General features: G+C 44.5%; 1 protein-coding gene across 6 annotated transcripts in view; it reads left to right on the top strand.

Moving 5' to 3' along the window:
- The window catches only part of SATB1 (SATB homeobox 1), a 115,449-nt gene that overhangs the window by 45,519 nt on the left and 50,817 nt on the right, over positions 1 to 19,113 (top strand). For all 6 annotated transcript variants that reach the window (XM_050938381.1, XM_050938380.1, XM_050938382.1 and 3 more), the window contains exon 6: positions 16,053 to 16,164. In XM_050938381.1, the coding sequence (XP_050794338.1) occupies positions 16,053 to 16,164 (112 nt within the window). The remainder of the gene's footprint in view (positions 1 to 16,052; positions 16,165 to 19,113) is intronic.

Genomic DNA, 19,113 nt, shown 5'->3' with positions numbered 1-19,113 from the left:
CTATAGATAAACTGAACACTAACTCCTAATATGGTACTGTGGCAAAAAGCCTAACATGATTATTGCATGCAGTGCTTTGTAGCCGCGTTGGTTCCAGGATAGTAGAGAAACAAAGTGAGTGACATAGTCTCTTTTATTGGACCTACGTCTGTTGGTCAGAGCAACAAACTTTCAAGCTTACCCAAAGAAGAGACTTTAAGAGCTCTGGGTAAGGTTGGAAGCTTGTCCTTCTCACCAGCCAAAGGTACTGCCTCACACACTTTATCTCTCTAACGTGATTAATAATAATCAGGTTTATTGTGGGTAGTGCCCCAAAAAAATTCAGGAACGAGTGGGGTCCCTATTGTGCTAGGCACTGTACCAACACAGAATAGCAGATGATTCCTGCCCTCCCAGAGCTTACACTCGAAATAGACAAGACAAACATGCAGGGTGGAGAAAGGAAGGAGGGTTTAGTTAGGAGGGGCTAATCTAAATGGAAAGAAAATTGAAAGAAGAGGGGACATGGAAGGGAAGGATGGGCAGGCGACAGGACAGTGGGGAAGAGGGTATGAGGGGCATATGGGGAATGAAGTGGAGATGAAGAGACTGTGAGAGAAGGAGAGTTGGGGAAAATAGCCAATCAGGACAGGGCGGAGAAAGTTCTGTAGAAACTTCTCTGAATGTCCAAAGGTCCCTGCTTCTGCAGTTGCTTCTACAATTGTTCCTATGGGCATGCCACTTCCCACAGCTCCCATTGGCTGGGAACGGCGAACCACAACCACAGAGAGCTGAGGGGCTCCAGATGAACAAAACTGCAATGTATTAGATCAGGGATCAGCAACCTTTGGTGGGCCGGGCTGGTTTGTTTACCTGCTACATCCACAGGTTCGGCCGATCGCCACTCCAGGCCGATGGAGGCGGCAGGAAGCGGCACGGGCCACGGAATGTACTGGCATATGCCAAAGGTTGCTGATCCCTGTATTAGATATTCAACTCAATGATTCCATAGAGTTTAAAATAATCACATTTTGGTGCAGACCCGTTTATAAGCTGACCCCTGCTCTTTGATGCGTCACTTTTTTACCAAAAATATTTGACTTATGAACGAGTATATATGGTAGTCTCTGTAACTTCACAGGGAGAAGATAGGATACTAGAAAGCTTTTGTTCCAGCCAGCAAAGGCATAACAATATCCTGTGGCTGGAAATTGAAGTCAGCAAAGTTCAAACTGGGAAATAAAACAGATTTTTAACATTAAGAGTAGTTAACCAGTGGATCAGATTATTAAGAGATGTTATAAATTTTCCATCTCTTGAAGTCTTAAAATTGAATGTCTGTCTGAAAGTTCGAAAGAAATATGCTGTAGTTTAACCACAAGTTGTTGGGGTAGATTCAAAAATCTGGTGAAAATCTGTGGACAGCTTTATGTTGGAAGCCAGATTAGATGATCATAATGGCCCCTTCTGGTTTTAAAAATCTATTATATTTGTGTCAGATCGTAGACCAAAGAAAGGTTTGATCCTTAACCCCAAAAGAAATTTGGCAAGACAAGCATTAGTGATACTGAGTCTGATGACTTCTTGTCTGGACATTGTGCCTTAGGGCTCAGCTTCATGCCAGACAACTGATGCTTTGCCTAGCAGAACAGTGGAACCAGAGAAAGGACCTGCTGAAAAGGCATGTCATAATCCCTACCAAGGAAATCTTCCTTTATTTGGTGGACAATATCGTGCAACTTTCAGGAGCCCCTTTACTGGAACCAAACTGGAGAATTACCACAGCAGATGGTCAGGGCTCATGTGTTCTCAAAATCTGTAGAAGGAAACGTAAGTCCTTCTGCAGAAAGGAACATACAATTTTTGGATGCTCAAAGCAGTCTTTAATTCACTAATAGCTTTAAGGACTCTCCTGTCTGACAAATCATTTGTACCAATAAAACCTCAGTCATGTCATACCTGAAAAAAGATGATGGAACAAGGAATTTGAAAGTCAATAAGGAACTCAAAGGTATCCTATCCTCCTAAGAACAGAATTGTCACAGGTAAATGCAGTTCATCTAGGAAGAAGATTGAATGGAAAAGAGAATTAGATAAAGCAAAGATAAAGATAAGGAATGCTCAGTTTTTCAGTGTCTTCACAGAACAGTCTGTGGAGACTCATAGACTATTAGGGATGGAAGGGACCTCAGGAGGTCATCTAGTCCAACCCCCTGCTCCAAGCAGGACCAATCCCCAGATTTTTACCCCAGTTCCCTTAATGGCCCCCTCAGGGATTGAACTCACAACCCTGGGTTTAGTAGGCCAATGCTCAAACCCCTGAGCTATCCCTCCCCCCCAACCAGACAGGACATTGGAAACATTAAGACAAATCTCATTGATTTTTGATAACTGCTTGTCATAGTGACAAGGAGGAGCTAAGAGAGGCAGAGAGGTATGTTGATGAGGCTTTTCGAGACACTGTAGCATTGTCCCACCTCTGCTCAGACAGTCCCTGCGCTGTGGAGGAGGAAGAAAGGCCCAGAGAAGCAGAGACTGCAGACTTTGACATCAAGTGCCCCATGTCTTCTGCTTGTACAAGTGTCTGCTAGCTCTAGCAATAGATGTGTTCTCAGTACCCTTCACCTGCAGTTCTTCTTCGAGTGCTTGCTCATATCCATTCCAGTTATGTGTGCGTGCACATTCATCGGAAGATTTTTACCCTAGCAACACTCGGTGGGTCGGCTGGGCACCCCCTGGAGTGGCACTGCCATGGCGCTGAATATATACGCCTGCCAACCCAACCGCCCCTCAGTTCCTTCTTACCGCCAATGTCGGTCGTTGGAACAGTGGAGCGCGGCTTAGCTGATCTCCACCTCCCTAGCTATCCATAGTTTTCTCATTGTTATTGTGTATATAGTTCAAATTTCTATACTTGCAGTTAGTTTATTATTTTCTTTAACAAAGTTAGTGCATGTAGTTAAGAGGGGTTTGGGGATTAGCCCCTTCCCCTCACCCAGTGCCGAGGCCCATGCCCGGTTCACTGGGTTTCAAACCGTGCTCAGCCTGTCACAAGCCAGTGCCTACAGGAGATCATCACGACTCCTGCCTTAAGAGCCTCAGGGAATCCCACCTCGCAGATAAGTGCCGCATTTTCAAGGCCTTCAAGCCGCGGACCAAAAAGGAGCGGGATTTTTGTCTCAGACAGCTCCTGATGGAGGCAGCTTTTACTCCTCCACCATCGGCACCGAGCGCCGGACAGTCCGCACCGGGGAGAAGTGCATCTTCGGCACCAGAGCGCACCGGTACTGCTAAGGCCCCTCGGCACCAACCGTCGCCGGCCCAGATGTCTGCTCGGCACCGCTCCCTCTCCCCACAGGTAAAAAAACATAAGACTCCTGCGGCTTCCGTGTCCACACCGCAGTCGGAGCATCCGCCTAAGTCAGACCGCCCGGCACCGACAATTGCCGTAGCACCGACAACTTCAGCACCGTCAATTCCGGTCCTGCAAGACCCGTCGAATCTGGTGCCTGACAGCTCCCCAGCACACGCTGTGGTTGAGCTTACTATTCCCTCCACCCCAGAGACATTCTCTGCAGCAAAGGAACTGATTGCACTGACGGAGTCTGTGCTGTCTCAACCCCCAGCACCGCCAATGCGGGTTATACAATCCTTAGGCAAGCCTGCCCTACTGAGACCATCCTCCGTTGGCACAGCTGAGAGGCACTGATCACGATCGCGGTCCCTCCAGTGTTCTCGGTCCCATCGCCGATCCTGGTCCTGATGCCGCTCGCAGTCCCGGTATTGTTCTCCATCTAGGTACCGGTCGCACTCGCAGCACCGTTCAAGACCCCGTTCACCGGCCCGGTACTCTCGGTACCGATCAAGCTCCCAGCACTGCACCTCTCGCAGCTGCTCCCAGCTTCGAGGTCCCGGTCGACCTCCCAGCACCGTTCCGGTCGCAGGTCCCGGTCTCTTTCCCGGTACTGGTATAGCGGCTGGTACCGCTCTCCGCTGCAGCGTACAGACAGACTACCCAGGGATGGAGACCATTCTCAGGGGTTTTCAGCTCCTTCTTGGCTGTCTTGCCATGCATCTATGTCATCCCATGCGGACAGTGTTTTCTATGCACAGGACCATGACTTAGATGTCCCCAGCCATGTCTTCCAAGAGACCCAGGCTCAAGACCAAGGACCTCATGAGTGGTCCTTCTGGACGCCTTGGGCATATCACCAAGCCCAAGGTGGACCTCCAGTGCCATCATACTCCGTACCCTCGGAGCACCAGGTGCCGGAGTCTACTGTTAGCCGCCCCCCTCCTGCAGCTACAGAGGATGCTCCCATTCAGGCACCAGGTTCCACCAGAGCCGGACATCATCCAAGTCCACGAGACAATGGAGTACCCGATTTGTCCCTGGCCTTTCCTCTTCCACTTTTCCAGATGAAGCGGTGGCGGGGACATCCTCCTCGGGCCCTCCTCCAATTGACCTAAGGTCACATCAAGACCTCCTGAGACGGTTGGCCCTGAATATGAACCTCCAGGTGGAGGAGGTTCCGGAGATACAGGACCCGGTGGTAAATATTTTGTCGGTTGACACTCTCACAAGGGTGTCCTTACCATTTATTCGGACTATCCAAGTGAAGGCTGATACCATCTGGCAGTCTCCAGCATCTATTCCACCCACAGCTAGGGGAGTTGAGAGGAAGTACATGGTGCCCTCTAAGGGGTTCTAGTACCTGTACGTGCTCCCTCGTCATCCAATTGGTTAACGAAAGGGAGCGCCATGGCCAGCAAGCCCCTGCCCCAAAAGCAAATGAGGGTAGGTGCATGGATTTATTAGGACGTAAAATCTACTCTGCGGGGGGCCTCCAACTCGGGGTGGCAAACCAACAAGCCCTGCTTAGCCGCTATAACTATAACACCTGGGTGGCGATTGAGAAATTCACAGAGCTAGTCCCCCAAGATTTGCATCAAGAGTTTGCGGCCCTTTTGGAGGAAGGAAGGAAATAAGGGGGCGAGAACTTCTCTCCAGGCCTCATTAGACGCAGCCAGAACTCTGGCTTCAGGAATTACCATGAGGCGAATATATCATGGCTTCAGGTGTCAGGCCTTCCACCTGAATTGCAGCATACGATACAGGACTTGCCCTTCGAAGGTCAGGGCCTATTTTCGGAAAAGACTGACCCTAGGCTGCAGAATCTGAAGGACAATAGGGTGATCATGCGCTTGCTTGGGATGCACACACCGCAAACTCAGTGCAGACTCTTCCGGCCCCAACCTCAGCATCCTTACCCCCCACCTAGACAGCGGCAGGACTTCGGCAGGAGGCGTGGCCGAGGCAATCATAGACAGCAGTCCGGACCCCAAGGGGGTCAGAATCACGGCCCCGCCAAACCACCCGCGGGACCTAAACCAAACTTTTTGAAGGCGCGCCCGAGGGTGACATTCCAGTTGTTCAACAGGATCCTTTCCCTCCCTTTTGCAACCGCCTCTCCTCTTTCCTCCTTGCTTGGACCCAACTAACTTCAGATTGTTGGGTCTTACGCACGGTAGAATTTGGATACCGCCTTCAGTTTATTTCGCCCCCCCTCGCCTCCCATCCTCGTCCCTCTTTAGGGACCCCTCTAACAAGCAAATCCTCTTGCAGGAGGTATGGTCCCTCCTTGCCATGGGAGCTATAGAGGAGGTACCGGAGGACTTGAGGGGCAAGGGGTTCTACTCTTGCTATTTCCTAATCCCCAAGGTGAAGGGAGGTCTCAGACCAATTCTAGACCTGCAGGGACTCAACAAGTTCTTGATAAAGTTGAAGTTCCGCATGGTATCCCTGGGGACCATCATCCCATCCTTGGATCCTGGAGACTGGTATGCTGCCCTCGATATGAAGGACGCGTATTTCACATTACCATTTATCCTCCGCACAGACGGTACCTCAGCTTTGTGGTCAGCCGTCAACATTTCCAATTTACAGTCCTTCCGTTTGGCCTCTCCACAGCCCCAAGAGTGTTCACAAAGTGTATGGCCATAGTTGCCGCCTCCCTCCGTCGTCGACGCATACACGTCTTCCCGTATCTCGACGGTTGGCTCATTCGCGGGGCCTCCGAGACCCAAGTAATGCGACGCGTCGGCATCGTCAAGGACCTATTCGTCCAACTAGACCTTGATGATCAACCTAGAGAAATCTACTCTGGTTCCCACGCAAAGAATAGAGTTCATTGGGGTCATTCTGGACTCCAGTCTTGCCAGGGCCTGCTTACCACAGCCGCGGTTTCATGCAATGATATCGATTATACACGGCCTACAAAAATTCCCAACCACTTCGGCTCGAACTTGTCTCGGCCTCCTGGGTCACATGACTGCCTGCACATTCGTGACCAAGCAAGCCAGGCTGCGCCTACGTCCCCTTCAAACTTGGCTCTCCTCAGTATACCACCCGGGGAGACACAATATAGACAGGATCCTCACGGTTCCCCCGAGACTCCTAGGCTTCCTCGACTGGTGGTTGATGCCCTCCCTGATGTGTGCAGGGATGCCGTTCCATCCAGCCCAGCTTTCTATGGCCTTGACGACGAATGCATCATCTCTCGGCTGGGGTGCTCACCTCGGACATCTTCGCACTCAAGGCCTTTGGTCATCTCAGGAGCTGGCCTTGCACATCAATGTCCGAGAGTTGAGAGCAGTCCACCTTGCGTGCCAGGCATTTCAACAGCATCTGCAAGGCCATTGTCTCAGTGTTCACAGACAACACAATGGCCATGTATTACATAAACAAACGGGGGGGACACGGTCCTCCCCCCCATTGTCAGGAAGCCATTCAACTCTGGGACCTTTGTGTAGCCCACTCGATAGACCTGGTAGCGTCCTTTCTCCCAGGGCTTTAGAACACTCTAGCGGATCGACTCAGCAGATCCTTCCGCTCTCATGAGTAGTCGATCTGTCCGGACATTATTCATTCTGTTTTCCGGAAGTGGGGATTTCCCTGCATAGACCTCTTCGCTTCCCGTGAGAACAGGAAATGCCAGATGTTCTGCTCCTTCCAAGGTCTCTCCCCGGGCTCGATCTCGGATGCTTTCCTGATACCGTGGACGAGCCAACTGCTTTATGCCTTTCCACCGTTCCTGCTGGTTCTCAGGGTCCTGTTAAAGCTCCACAGGGATGGAGCTCGCTTGATCATGATCGCCCCAGCATGGCCCAGGCAGCACTGGTACACCATGTTGCTCAGCCTGTCGATAGCCAGCCCAATTACCCTGCCTTTTCACTTAGGCCTCATAACTCAGGACCACGGCAGACTTCGCCACCCAGACCTGCAGTCCTTCACCTCACGGCATGGCTCCTGCATGGTTGAGCCAGTCAGAGTTACACTGCTCTGCCTCAGTACAACGAATACTCCTGGATAGCAGGAAACCTTCCACTCGGTCTACGTATCTGGCCAAGTGGAAGCATTTTTCATGCTGGTGTGAAACGCAAAATGTTACTCCCACCGAGGTCTCGATCCCCACCATCCTAAACTACCTCTGGTCTCTCAAACAGCAGAGCCTAGCGGTATCATCATTGAGGGTGCACTTGGCGGCCATTTCTGCCTTCCACCCAGGGGAGAGTGGCCGCTCCGTGTTTTCACACCCTATGGTTTCCAGGTTCCTCAAGGGCTTGGAGCACCTATACCCCCAAGTATGCTGCCCTGCCCCTACCTGGGACCTCAACCTGGTCTTAACCAGACTTTTATGTCTCCACCATTCGAGCTGTGAGCAACTTGCTCACTGCTATACCTGTCCTGGAAGACAGTTTTCCTCATAGCCATTACATCGGCCAGACGAGTCTCCAAGCTTCGGGCGCTCACGGTGGACCCACCATATACTGTGTTTCACAAGGATAAGGTGCAGTTGCGACCACACCCCGCTTTCCTCCCGAAAGTGGTATTGGCCTTCCATATCAATCAGGACATCTTCCTTCCCGTCTTCTTCATGAAGCCGCACTCATCACAAGAGCAACAATTGCACTCCCTAGATGTCCGTAGGGCACTCGCATTTTATATCGAACGGACGAAGCCCTTTCATAAATTGCCCCAACTCTTCATCGCAGTGGCAGACCAAATGAAGGGCCTACCTGTCTCCTCCCAGACGATCTCCTCTTGGGTGACGGCGTGCATCCGCACTTGTTATGACTTGGCTCATGTTCCCTCGAGCCATCTCACCGCACATTCTACCAGGGCTCAGGCTTCATCTGCCACCTTTCTGGCTCATGTACCAATCCAGGAAATATGTTGCGCAGCTACCTGGTCCTCGATCCACACCTTTGCTTCGCATTATGCTCTGGTTCAACAGTCAAGAAATGGTGCAGCCTTTGGCTCAGCAGTTTTGCATTCTGCCACATCTCACTCTGACGCCACCGCCTAGGTAAGGCTTGGGAATCACCTAACTGGAATGGATATGAGCAAGCACTCGGAAAAGAAAAGATGGTTACTCACCTTTGTAACTGTTGTTCTTCGAGATGTGTTGCTCATATCCATTCCAAACCCGCCCTCCTTCCCCACTGTCGGAGTAGCCGGCAAGAAGGAACTGAGGGGCGGTTGGGTCGGCAGGGGTATATATCCGGCACCACTCCAGGGGGCACCCAGCCGACCCACTGAGTTGCTAGAGTAAAAATCTTCCTATGAACATGCACACGGCATGCGCACACCTAACTGGAATGGATATGAGCAACACATCTCGAAGAACAACAGTTACAAAGATGAGGAACCGTCTTTTTCCTGATTGTTTGTTTGCTTTTTTTCCTCTCATTTCTGAAGATCTGAGAGCACCATGCAAGCAAACAGCAAATTTGATCTTATTGCTTAATAGAGTTGCCTTTGAGAGCCAGGGTTGCCGATCTGAAATGGATATTAGCTCAAGCACCTTTCCTTATCCATATTCTCCTTTTTGTGGGTTGCCCTGCTGAAAGCCAGCCTGGAGACTCAAAAGTTTGTCACAGTTACTGGAAGGTGAAAACTGAAGTCAAGTATTCTTGAATGAAGTAATGTAGACTCTAGTTTTAGAAACACAAGATCATTTTCATTCAGTGAAATAAAGCTAGGAACATGTCTTATATTGCCACTATTTTAGTTATTTTCAGATTTTATCCAAGTTGATTTCAGGAAGGGTCTAAGCAGCAGCACGCTTAAATCTCAAGCCTTTGCTGCTAGAAGCCTTTGTACAGACCTTTTAAGGTAGTGGACAATAATTTCAAGATTGACTCCTGATCTTTTGTTGTCTCAATCGGTGCCCGACTTGAGACATTTTAAAAGAGAAGGGGAGTGACTTTCAAAGGATGGGTGTTCACCACTTTCTGAAAATCAGCTCTTTTTAAGGGGACTCAAGTGAGGCAACCAAAAACTAAGACAACAAAAATCACTAGTCCCTTTTGAGAACAGCTGTGAGTGTCCTTTGGATTTCTGCCATTTCCAGTTTCCCCATTTCTTGTGAATTGGTATGTCTGAATTAGCATTTCCCACCTACCCCTTTATTTTTTTATTAATTTTATTTTTAAGCCTTTAGACTCTGGATATGAGACTGGTATCTTGGAAAGCAGACTTTTTTTTCTCAGCTTTATTTATATCCATGAGGAGAGTGGGCGATTGCTTCTCTGTCATGTAAATTTCCAATCTTCACATTACAAGATGACAGAACAGTGCAAGAATTTGTAGTTCATTATTATTTTTCATTCTACACTTCAGTCATTTTGGTTAAAAAAAAAAAAAAAAAAAAAAAAAAGAGGTTGTGGCAGTCCTCATTATAATGGAAGCAATTTTCAGTTCTCTCTGTACCGAGACAAACCCTTTAGAAGCAGTGGAAAAGGGGGAGGAGCTAGTCTAAATTACTTATATGATGTAGAAGGGGTGCGGAGGGCAAAGGTCCTATTTTATTTTTTGGAAAGCCTCATTTTAATCATTTTTAGGACAGCCTTTATGTAATTTTAATTTATATGAGCAGCACTTGCTATACAGATCACCATAGTTCTCATGACCTTGGCAACAGTGTGGGATCAAATCTTCATCCAGATGCACTGACAAAGGCACAGACAGTCTTCTCACCAACAGGAATGTATCTCTGTCCATCTAATTTTTTCTACAACATATTTATAGTGGTCATGACAAAGCAAATTCCTATGTCATTCATATTTCAAGGTAATAAAAGGTCTTAAAGGGGTGTGTTTGTTAACCAGCCCATTTTAACATTCCATATCCTGAAAACAACTCATGGTGTCTAGATATTTTGCAGTTGTAATTCTGGTTTTAGTTTAAATGTCAGAGGATTATCATCTGTATGTCTGTGCATCAGGCACCAGGTTGCATATTCCAAGTGTGTGGAATGGCATAATCTCAAATTATGTGTAAACTCTTGGCATGGACTGTCTCTGACTATGTATTTACCTGATTGGGGCCTTTATGCACAACTGTAGTTTTAATTAAATAATATTTAAACAGGAGCTTAAAATAACTTCTGAGATCTCAGTCTGCACTCAGACTATGTTGTTTGAGATTTCTACCACTATTATTTCATTGATCCAAGCAGCTTCCTTACCGTCATCCACTGTTGGTGGCTTTTGTTTATCATAAAGTTCCTTTGGGTAAAGCATATATTCTACATTGAGATATGCACGGTTCCTTCTTTTCTAATAATTCCCCCACCCCCCAATCCAGAGCTGTACTCTGTTCTTAAATTCAGCATCATTTAAACTTTATCTAGGGACTGAAACAGAGATTCACAGTTTGGACATTTGTTAGGCAGATTATAGTGGTGGTAACAAAGTATCCTGCCTTGCCAAATACCTAGGGATCTAAAGTGGTGAATTTATGGAAGTGAAAATATATAGAACTCTGAAAGTTTGGTTTAAAAAAATTGGAGCCAGTCCTTTGACAGATTGTTCAGTAAATGTTCATTTTATTGAGAATTATAAAAAAGGTGCTTAACGCTTCTGAGCCATTAATATAATACATTAAAAGGTTACTGTCAAGATTAGTGTTTCAGTTCTGAAAATTGACTGTAGGGGTTTATGGGCAGCTCTGTTCATATTCTGCTTGGAAGATAAGACATCTTACTTTCTACTTGACAAAATCATTACATGTTATAAGGCTTTATATTGAAGAGCTTGATAAATGGCAAAACATAAATAAAACTCCATTGAAAAGGGAATGAATTATACGTGCTCCATTTATGGTAAACCAAATTTAACAGATGCAGATTATGTGCAAAACAAGGTTGTGAAAATAGCCAGTGTCAAAACAGTACAGAATTGAACTTGTTTAGTGTTTAGTTTGCAATGTCTGCTATCAATACAGTACTCCATTTCAAAAGCATACATTCCTTCCTACAGAAAAAATGCAGATTCCTTAGTTGAAATTAATTAGCATTCAGAAACCAGATAGCATGTTTTTGGGTATTCATGAGATCTCTGTTTGAAAAAATGTTTTTAACTTGTAGAAATGTGTTGCAACACACAGATGGGAAGAAAAAGAAAAAAAAATCTCTTTAGCAAGCACTGTGTGTAAAAGGAATATTACATTTTACACGCTCCTGATTACCCTATATAAACAGTTTTTGACATCTGTCTTTATAGTCTGTGAGGAGAGGAAGACTTTGTTAAAAGAACCATTTTTATACAGCAGTCACCATTTCAGTCTTGCTTTACCTGTATTATGAAAGCAGATGGTCTGCATGTCTTTTGAATATTTATAACTATCAAAAACAATCTCTTGCTATTCACCCTTAGGCTTATGAGATGTCAGGACTGTTCTGGTTGAAAAAAAAATCATCTTGGGTGTTTACAGAAAGAGGATTACATTAAGCTGAAATGACTATACATTTTCCAGTTTAATATTTGTCCATCAGCTGTTTAATCGTATTTAGATAATTGTGTAAATAAGTTGTTGCAGCCCTTGCCCCCTCCACTGATAGAGCTTGAAAGCTTTAAACACCGATGAGCCAGTTTCATAAATGCTTCTCTCTTCTCTCCTTCCCTTCCCCCTCCTCCCTCCACTCCCCCCCCCCCCCCCCGCCGCTTCAGTTAAACAATTGGAAAGGCCTACATAAGTTTTGGTTATGATACCACTTTGCGAAGGAAATTTCATACCAAAAAATCCTTAATATCTAGCTTAGAGTCCTGTAAGGGAACTGTTGTCTCTGGTACCCTCTGCTAAGTCTGTTAGCATGTATTTGTTCTATGCAAATACTGCATCCCAAATACCCTTTGATGAGGTGGTTTTCTGTTCTTCAGTGTTGTTATGTAAGAGTAATTTTAAGGTTATTATTGGGGAAGTTTTGGGATTGTGGGGCTTAAGTGTTTTTGACTGGAAGCTGAGCAATCACTGATAACAGATTTTGCTGTGGATGGTTGATTTGGCAGGAAAGCATGAACAGTTTTGGTTTGGATGATTGAATTAACCTGATTAACATTGTTTTTCAAAAAGGACAGCTATACATTTTTAGTCATAACTGACCAGTTTTTTACCTGGTTGGTAAGCAGTGTTACAGGAAACAGTGAAGGAATACTTCCTGGAAAGTACCTACAGTGGCAGCTGAAATGACCAGAGATAATCAAACATAATATTCCTTCTGTTGCCCAGTGAAACACATCATATATTGGCATCCAACATAATAATGTAAAAGGTGACTGACACTGGCATCTTTTCTTTTTTTTCTTTTTTTTTCTTTTTTTTCAAAGCAATGGCCGTATTAAACAAACAACTTACTTTTTAAAGAGTGCTTGAAACTTCTTGAACACCTCATGCCTATTTATCATATCTATGATATTTAACCTTTTGAGGGGATGATGTTCAGTTTTTAAAACTACATTCTAAGGAAACCTAAGCTGAACTTGAGAATCAATTTTATCCCTATTCCACCACAATTACGGAAGACCTAATTGTAAACAATGTATCTGGCTGAAAAAAAAAGCTCAGGCTGCGACAGATGGTATCCTTCCAGAGTACTGGGGTTTCTGTCAAGGTGGCACCATTTCAGATCGGATCTTCATCAGACTCTCAAAACAGAACTGCAAGTACTGTACATGTACTTGTAGGATGTGCGTGTGGTGTATTTGTGTGTGTGAGAGACACTTTGGATCCTAAAGCAACTTGATCCAAAGAATAAGGTTGTGGAAGGTTCTCTAAGATTTTGAGATCTATGGCCAACTTATACAGTTTATCAATTTTCTTTCACAGAAAGTGTGAAAGCTGTGGCCAGATCATGGGTGAGTACTGTGATGCATTTGAATATGTCTGAGATTTATTCAGGCTGCACGTTGTGCTAGCTCATCTTCCCTGTTCTTGGGAAGCATCGACAGCTATAGCCTGTACATAGGGTATATATGGATAAGGAGTTTAAATGGTACAGTCATGGACCATGAGACAATCAAGTTTAACACTTGTGGACTGTTTGATCATGGAGGAATAAAAGGCACCAACAAAGAGTTGGAGGGCTTTTTGCATATAGTATAGCCTGTGATTGAGAGTGTGTGACCTCAGTATGCCTAAGATCAAGATTCTGGTTTCCTCAAGAATGTTGGGAATATCTTCCAAGACAGAGAGAGACACCATGAGCCTCTGAAAACAATGGTACAGGCAGATCAAGAACAGAAACAATGAAGAAAAGATTTGGTGAAGGTACTTGGTGGGTAACCAAGATATGAACATTTTACTAGACTTGTAAAACTGTTGCCTTAAGTGAATTAGCAAATGAACCACAGTAGTTTGCATGTTTGTGTGAAATGTTCTTGAAGAGCTCACTGTTAAAGAGGGACTTTCAGACTGGGAATACTTTAGGTACAACAACATTATTCATGTCTTTCACTGTTTCCCTTGCCAATCTTGCTAATTCTTAGATATGTAGGCTGAAATTGTGGACCCACTGAAGTCAGTGGGAGTTTTACCGCTAACCTCAAAGGGACCAGGATTTTACTCATGTTGTTTACACAGGAGTTTTGACTCAGCCTATCAGTTCCTTCTGTTTGGTCCTACAGTGAAGTCACAGTGCTGATCAGATGATATCCTATTTCTTTGGTAACAGACTATGATGTCATAAACACAGGATTATAACTTGAAGTTGAATGACATTTAAGTGGAGATGAGGATTTCAAATCTTAGGCAGACATCTTTAACAATAGCAGGAGGCCCACAAAGTATTAAATTTTATTGTATCATGGCAAAAAAAGAGATGAGAAGAGATCAGAAATGAGACAGATTTTCAAAAATTAAAACCTAAATTTTACCTGCAAAATATGCATGTGTACACACAAATGGTTAATTGTGTGAACAAAGTTGGCTGTGCAGTTGCCAATTTTGCATGTACAGAGGCAGGTTTTACATGCACAATAACCTGTTCATTTATTCAAATATATTGTAGCTGTGACTCATGGTTGTTTTTTTGTTTTTGTTTTTGTTTTATGTTGTCATGTGCACCAGCTGTCCCCCATGGGGAGTGGCCAGATCTGTAAGGGAACCTAAAACCACAGTTTTGTTAGTATCAGACATCAGTGATCTTGTCATTGTACTGGAAATAGAAATTGGATTCAGTTAAGCTTAGTTTAAGATGATTCAGTCCGTAGATAGTGATCTGTCAAGATTTCCTTGTACTATTTAATAGATTTCTAGTTCATCTGAAAAACACTGGGTTAATGTAAAGGAATAGTAAGCACTTAAAGATCACATTTTTTTTCCATAAACCACCAAAAATATATAAAGATGGCTATAAGGTAGTACTTGATATGTTCATTACAGGACTTCTATAGTAAGGTTTCCATATTTTGCCTTATTAACATGTCAGCATAACTGTTTTGGGATCTAAGAAATTCACATATTACTGAACAGCATGTTATAAAATGAATGCTTATAATGGAATCCAGTAGAATCAATAATCAAGATAACACTCTGTTAGATCAGGAATAGTTTGTAATAGACAGACTTGGAGGAATATTTACTGCCTTTGTCCCCAAACTGGCTTTGCTAGTGATTATTACAATTCATATAACAAAGGCCCCATGCTGTATGTTGATTTCACCATAGCACAAATATAATGAAATGTTATATGCAGGCTAGCAAAGGAAACTTAATAATCAGGCTTTGTCTTCTAGAGAGTCATTGTGTTCTAAATATGCTGGACAATTCCTTTAGTTATGCTAATAGTCGTTATTTTCCGCATTAAATACTATTGAAATTCATCAGTCTATTGGAATTGCATTCATTGATTTTTGTTGTTGATCACACATCCTATCACAAAAATATATTGCCTATATTGAGTGTAATTTTTAACTTGCAACAGTGTGCAAAACAATCTTGATTGATTTGTGAGACAGCACTTTATTGAATGGTTTTATAAATGGTTACTTTGGTTAAAAATTGGCACCTCTTTCTATCTAACCAACTTGTTTCTAAAGATATCCTTAAATTTTAATAGTTTTAAAATGTTTTATATTCTTTAGCATATTTTATGATTAGTCTGCAGTCCTAGAATTAAGCACTTTATAGCACAGTACCTAGAGCTGAAACTGACAATGAGAGTGTTTCTCAAAGTTGTTTCCTACGAACAGTTTAAGTTTGGTTAAGAAGAGTGCATCCACTCTTGTGCAGCATTGTTTAAACCACTCTTCTGCAGCCCAGAAGACCTCATTCTAGATTAAATTTGCCCCCATGATTGTCTGGGTTCTGGGCTGCATACAGGTGACATGAAGGGAATGGGCATATCCTTAGCAGTGTTGTTTGGACCTGGGATGGGTCAATTTCAATTGAAAGCAGTAGTACTACTAATAAATGACACTTTCTGAATTTAGGATTTCAATTTTTCATCTCTTGAAACAACACCTCATCTCTCGTGGTCTAAGATTCTTAGAGTTGATAACTTTATCCTTTTTTCAGTGGATTTGTTTTTTGTTCTCATTTACAGTGTATCTGGTATATGATTTTAAGCTTGATTAATGGATTTAAAGAAATTGAAGGTCTGGACAAAAGGATTAAAAATGCAGTATGATGCTCAGACTCTAAAAATATTATTTCAACAATTGAAATAATTTCTGTTTCTCAATTTGTGCTGCTATGTATTACAGATGATTTTTTCTCCCTTTTCATGCAGAGTATGATTTCTTCCATTGTGAACAGCACTTACTATGCAAATGTCTCAGCAGCAAAATGTCAGGAATTTGGAAGGTGGTATAAACATTTCAAGAAGGCAAAAGATATGATGGGTAAGCAAAAAAGTTGCAGTGGTGGTGGCTATATACCAATACACATGTGTCAAGGTCCAGGGCCGCCCAGAGGATTCCGGGGGCCTAGGGCCGTCAGCGGCAGGCGGCTCCTGTGGACCTCCCGCAGGCGTGCCTGTGGAGGATCCGCTGGTCCCGCAGCTCTGGTGGAGCATCCGCAGGCATGCCTGCGGGAGGTCCACCGGAGCCGCAGGACTGGCAAGCGGCAGGGCGCCCCCCGCGCGGTGAAATGTCTAGAGCCGGCCCTGTTTGGCGGCGGGGGGCCCTTCCGTTCCGGGACCCACCGCCGAAGTGCCCCAAAGACCCTTGGTGGGGGCCCTCCGCCAGCGAATTACTGCCGAAGTGGGACCCGCCGCCAAAGTGCAGCCTGCTCTTTGGCGGTAATTCGGTGGCGGGGGACCCCTGCCGCGGGTCTTCGGGGCACTTCGGCGGAGGGTCCTGGAACGGAAGGGCCCCCCACCGCTGAATTACTGCCGAAGACCAGGTTGCACTTCAGCGGCAGGTCCCGCTTCGGCAGTAGTTCGCTGGCGGGGGGTCCTTCCCCCCCAGAGCAGAAGGATCCCCCGCCGGCAAAGACTGGGAGCAGAAGAAGCTCTGGGGCCCGGCCCCACAAGAGTTTTCCAGGCCCCCTGGAGCAAGTGAAGGACCCCGCTCCAGGGGCCCTGAAAAACTCTCGTGGGGGCCCCTGCGGAGCCCGGGGCCTGGGGCAAATTGCCCCTCTTGCCCCCCGCTCTGGGCGGCCCTGTCAAGGTCTGTCACAGTCGTATAAGAAGGTAGAGCTCTTCAAGATCAATGTAGAATGCTTTTTTTTAATGAGGGCATGGGGAGTATGCATATAATGAGACAATTAATGTCAATAAATATTTGTTGTTAAACCAGCCAAACTGACTTGGCTTGTCTGACATGCAGGAAATTGGAATAAGATATGAAGTTGTCATTTTGTAAATCTGAGGCCTACCACGGCTCAGAATAATTTTTTTTTAAAATGTAGATTTGTGCATTTTTTTCTAAAATAGTAAATTTATATTTTAAAGAAACAAGTCTGTAGTTACTGTAACAAATTCTAGTCTGGTCTCCATCACTCTCCTCCTAAAGAAGCTTATGAATTAACAAATGAACTGTATCTTGCTGTAACTTCTGGGTACTTCTGTAACTTCAGTCCATTATGACAAGGGCCTTGTTATAGCTATTGGGACAAGTTTTGGTGATTACAGTAAGGCTATAGCATGCATGTATATTATAGGATTATAATTAGTTGGTAAGGTATATTAATTCTTTAATGTGTTTATAAATGTCTTTCACAGTTTGTTTTTTAAATCAATTAATATAAGTGTGGGCATTTTACATCCACTTCTACATAATAATTTTCAAACTGTTTTTGGAATGAAGAAAATGGAGTCTAATTTGGTTTTAATTTTGAGCATGTTCTAGCTTTTAGTATTTAGAGCAAAACCATTCATCTACCAAAACAGGTTCCTTGCCTTTTATAGCTTAAGGCAGTAATGAAGACAATGCATCACTTTTGTGGTAATTGCTTGAATTACTGTTCCAAGTGAATGGCACACTTGGGTTGATCTCTGCTTTCAGTTAGTGAAAACAGAAGGCTGCTTTCCTTAAACTTATTTGTAGCTTGTGTGTAATGTTAACTTCAGCAATGTCAGATTTTTCTGTAAGTTTAAAGTCTAAAGCTGTTTTCCTCTCTGAGGTCTGTGTTAAGGCTTGACCCAAAGCCCACTAAGATCTGTGGAAAGACTTATACTGATGTCAGTGGGCCTGATCCTTGTGCCAATCTCCCCACTGCACAGAAGGGGGTTTGACCGTCTCCACAGAGTATGCAAGCCAGGGTTAATGGTAATACAGCTAAAAAGTCCACACTTTTGAGCTGTGGGTCCTCGCCAGAGATTGGAGACATGGGGCCTCTTTGTAGAAGAACCTGTCTTTCCTCTGCCCTTGACAGTGTGAAGGGATTCTGTGTGAGGGAATCCATGGACAGATTTCTTCTTACAGACTCCCCTCTGGTAGGAGGATGATCTGCTAAATAATTGTTAATGAGGAACATTAGTTACTGTGAACATCGTAGATATGTTTTCTCCCTTCTCATAAACCAGGATTTGTTTCTTACACTATTTTTATTTTAGGAATATTGCCAGTAAATGAAACACATTTGAACAAAGAACTATTCCAAATAAATCTGGTTTAAAGGAGCACTGTCAGATCAAAGTTGACCAAAAGTTTGATTGTGGGGCAGGGGGAGGAGAGATGCTTAATAAAACCTAAAGGAGTCTTAATCTAACCTGGACTGTTCCAGTACTACATATGCGCTCTGCTCAACTATAAAGGAGTCTAAATTGTCCACAGAGGTGCTGGAAGTTAGAATAAAAGGTGTGATTAGTCAGAGGGAGTGCCTGGGGAAGGTGACAGTGTGTAAAAAAAAAAAAAAAAAAAAAAAAAAAAAAAGTTTAGCTTTTGTTCAAGCCCCTGAAACAATGATACATGGGAGGCTATAAGATAAAACAGCCTGTCTTCCTTCCCTACCCCAGTCTCTCTCACATCCAGATCCTTGAGCATGGCTGAAAAGTAGCTTAGGACTGAGCAAGGTAAAGGTTGCCTTTGTCCACTCCTGATCCTGCATGCCAGTACGGTCCAACAGCAAAATGTAACATAAATTATTCTAGTTTCTTACAGGCCATAGGATTGGTACAGCAACAAGGAATTAGCAGCGTACAGGGATGTCTAGATTGTTTGCCCTTCTCTATCCCATCTGGGAACTGTAGATATAGTAGGGAAGATTCTGCAGGAGTTAAAGTTCATGGATGCAACACAAGCAGCCAGTGGGTCAAAGTGAGGTTGCTCCCCAGTAACAGCCACTACTAGGCTTTGCATGTCTGCACCCAGAGTTGTGCACACTCATGCTTATCGAGGGACCTCCCT

The sequence above is a fragment of the Gopherus flavomarginatus genome, chromosome 2 (assembly GCF_025201925.1).
Source record: "Gopherus flavomarginatus isolate rGopFla2 chromosome 2, rGopFla2.mat.asm, whole genome shotgun sequence".
Lineage (NCBI taxonomy): Eukaryota > Metazoa > Chordata > Testudines > Testudinidae > Gopherus > Gopherus flavomarginatus.
This window is presented reverse-complemented; position numbering and strand designations above follow the sequence as displayed.